This window comes from Uncinocarpus reesii, genomic scaffold (assembly GCF_000003515.1).
Source record: "Uncinocarpus reesii 1704 scaffold_1 genomic scaffold, whole genome shotgun sequence".
Lineage (NCBI taxonomy): Eukaryota > Fungi > Ascomycota > Eurotiomycetes > Onygenales > Onygenaceae > Uncinocarpus > Uncinocarpus reesii.
This window is the reverse complement of record NW_003052500.1, coordinates 2,484,216-2,486,973: the sequence shown is the minus strand read 5'-3', so window position 1 is coordinate 2,486,973 and position 2,758 is coordinate 2,484,216. Positions and strand designations below refer to the sequence as shown.

Genomic DNA, 2,758 nt, shown 5'->3' with positions numbered 1-2,758 from the left:
TTTAGTGAACTTTAAAAGGCGCCGACAAAAGGGAACAAAGCTTGCCGAAGGAGTGGGTAATTACCGCAATGGGACCGACTACCCCATTGGCCAGACGACCAGTATTCTTCTCACTAGCAAGAGGGTAAAACGGCCCCGTGATGCACCTAGCGACTCCAGACTGGCAAGACTGGATCGTGTGGAAGCTCCAACTGGAGAGTTAGCCATCGTATTCACGGATATTAAAAAGTCCACGTCACTATGGGAAACGTACCCCATCGCCATGCGATCCGCGATCCAGATACATAATGAACTGTTCAGGCGGCAACTGAGTCTAACTGGTGGTTTCGAAGTCAAGACGGAGGGAGACGCGTTTATGGTTTCCTTTAGCACCGTTACTGCAGCTTTGTTATGGTGCTTTACTTGCCAGACTCAATTGCTTGATGCACCCTGGCCCACTGAGATTTTGGAAGCGCCTGCCTGCCAGGAACGATTCGATGCTGATGGGAATCGAATATATCGTGGCTTGTCGGTTCGAATGGGAATGCATTGGGGCCAGCCTGTGTGCGAAAGGGACCCTGTAACTGGACGTATGGACTATTTTGGGCCTATGGTCAACCGTGCATCGCGCATTTCGGCAGTCGCAGACGGCGGTCAAATTTTCGTTTCGTCCGATTTCGTCGCAGAGATTCAGAGGACCTTGGAAGCTTTTGCGGACTTCGAACGAAGTAGCTCCACAGGTTCGGAAGATACGTTTCCTGACGATCTGTTGAACAACTCCATTCGGAATGATTTATATCAGCTGAGCACCCAGGGCTTCGAAGTTAAAGATCTCGGCGAACGCAAACTGAAAGGCCTTGAGAACCCGGAGTTTGTGTACTTGATGTATCCGCATTCATTGGCTGGCCGGCTGGCTTACCAGCCTGACTTGTCTGAAGAGCGAGTTGAAATGCCGGTCCCTGGGACTCTGGGGAGAAACTCGAAACTTAACATTGAGGCGGATCAGTTCTGGCGATTGATGAAGATAGGACTTCGTCTAGAGGCGTTCTGCAGTGCCTTGGAAAACCCGAGCGCGTCGACATTGATCGAGCCTGATATCAACCTGATCAACGCACTCAAGGCTAGGGGCGGTGAGATTACTGATTCTTCGGTTTTGAACCTCCTCGAACATCAGGTCGCTCGTATTGAGGTAAGCAGTTCTTTTAAAATCAATGTTTGATATTATGTCCTTACTTGGCATACAGACTTGCACAAATACGCTTTCGATCCGCCATATGATGCGACCCTTTAAGCCGGGTGATACGCTTGAAGATCATGCCGTTCCCATGATCGACATTATCAGACAGCTCCAAGTTCAACTAGCCGAGTTCAAAGCGTTAAAAGAACAGATCAACATCGTCAATCCCAGCATATCTGTCCCGCCGCCGTCCACCGCTTCAAGCGGCACGCCGCTTCGCCGCGCGGTATTTTTGGGCAGCGAGCGGGCGTCATCTACTCCTACCATTGTGGATCTTGGCGGTGAAGGTTACGCCGACGATGAGGATACCACGGAGTTCGAGCCTGTTTGATGGCGCGATTTTTTTTTTGCCCTTTCATTTCTTCTGTTTTGGCGTTTGTTTGACCTTGCTCTTCGCGTCGGTGCTGGACATGAAATAGGGAATAGGACTGTGATTGGCAACGGAATGGGGTGCGGTTGGGCCGGGTCGTTGTGAGCTTCTTTTAGGCGAGTTGGAACCGGCGTTTTGCGTGGTTCGAGCTGTTTTAGCAGAAGCATTCCTGGAGATGATTTTCTTGCACATACTTCCATATCCGCTGTATTTTGTTTGTTCCTTGGGTCCCTGGGTCGGGAGAATCGGGATATTTGTTGGCATTTGACCAGCTTTAGATTCTTTCAGGCCGTCGTTGTTTTCGTCCGATTGTATAATTTTATCATCTACCTTACAGCGTTGTTTGATGAACTGATGCTCACCTGCTTGGCATGATGTCTTGGCACTGCTGAGGTAAGCCTGGCGTTGTTGTGGCGCTGTTGCCTTGTTTGCATCAACAAAAGCATCATCAACATCGCTTCGCCGCCCAGTTCCATCCACGCTGCCCATCTGCTCACCTTGAGGCAATTCCCGGTTGGCGCGCTGGTCATTGACTCCTTTCATACGCAGTATCAGAAGCTGCCTCCCATTCTGCGACCGCTTGCGCATAGCAATTTCTGGTGGTCTCCACCGTGTTGCCCTGGATACCGCGTCACTTTGTTTGTCGCTTGTGCTGCAAATCTGAAAAATTTCGGATGCTGTTATTCAACTCTTAAGCGCATAGGATTGATTTTGATTCCACTTCTGTTTTCTCCAAGCCCACCTGGTCGGATACGCTTTATTCGACTCTAGTCGCCGTCTCAGACCCCGTCTCCCACCCGGTCAGGCCAGATCTCGCATTTGGCAACATGGCCAGCTTTGACAGCGGCGACGAACTCGCCTACCTGATGCCTGGCTTTGACCTCAACTCTCTAACCGTCCCGCGACTTCGATCCATTCTCGTGAATCATGACGTTCCTTATCCCACATCCGCGAAGAAGGCGCAGCTGATAAGCATCGTGGAATCCGATGTGCTACCAAAAGCGAAACAGCTTCTACGCCAACGCGATCGCATACACGAACAAGTGAGGGCATAATTTGATATGCCAAGTAGCCAGGAGAGTGGAGAAAGACGATAGAGCCAGTGCCAGGCGTTCGAGCTTCACCAGCTACGCCGTCTACAGAGAGGAGATCACGAGCCAGTACGAGGCAGT

General features: G+C 50.7%; 2 protein-coding genes across 2 annotated transcripts in view; both read left to right on the top strand.

The window, feature by feature from the left end:
- Positions 1-1,547, top strand: part of UREG_01033 (uncharacterized protein) — a gene marked incomplete at both ends in the record, with an annotated part of 6,785 nt that extends 5,238 nt beyond the window's left edge. Inside the window, 2 exons of the mRNA XM_002541471.1 lie at positions 95-1,168; positions 1,224-1,547. Coding sequence (XP_002541517.1) covers positions 95-1,168; positions 1,224-1,547 — 1,398 coding nt within the window. The remainder of the gene's footprint in view (positions 1-94; positions 1,169-1,223) is intronic.
- Positions 1,548-2,413: 866 nt separating this feature from the next.
- UREG_01032 (uncharacterized protein) overlaps positions 2,414-2,758 on the top strand; it is a gene marked incomplete at both ends in the record, with an annotated part of 2,369 nt that continues 2,024 nt past the window's right edge. Inside the window, one exon of the mRNA XM_002541470.1 lies at positions 2,414-2,629. Coding sequence (XP_002541516.1) covers positions 2,414-2,629 — 216 coding nt within the window. The remainder of the gene's footprint in view (positions 2,630-2,758) is intronic.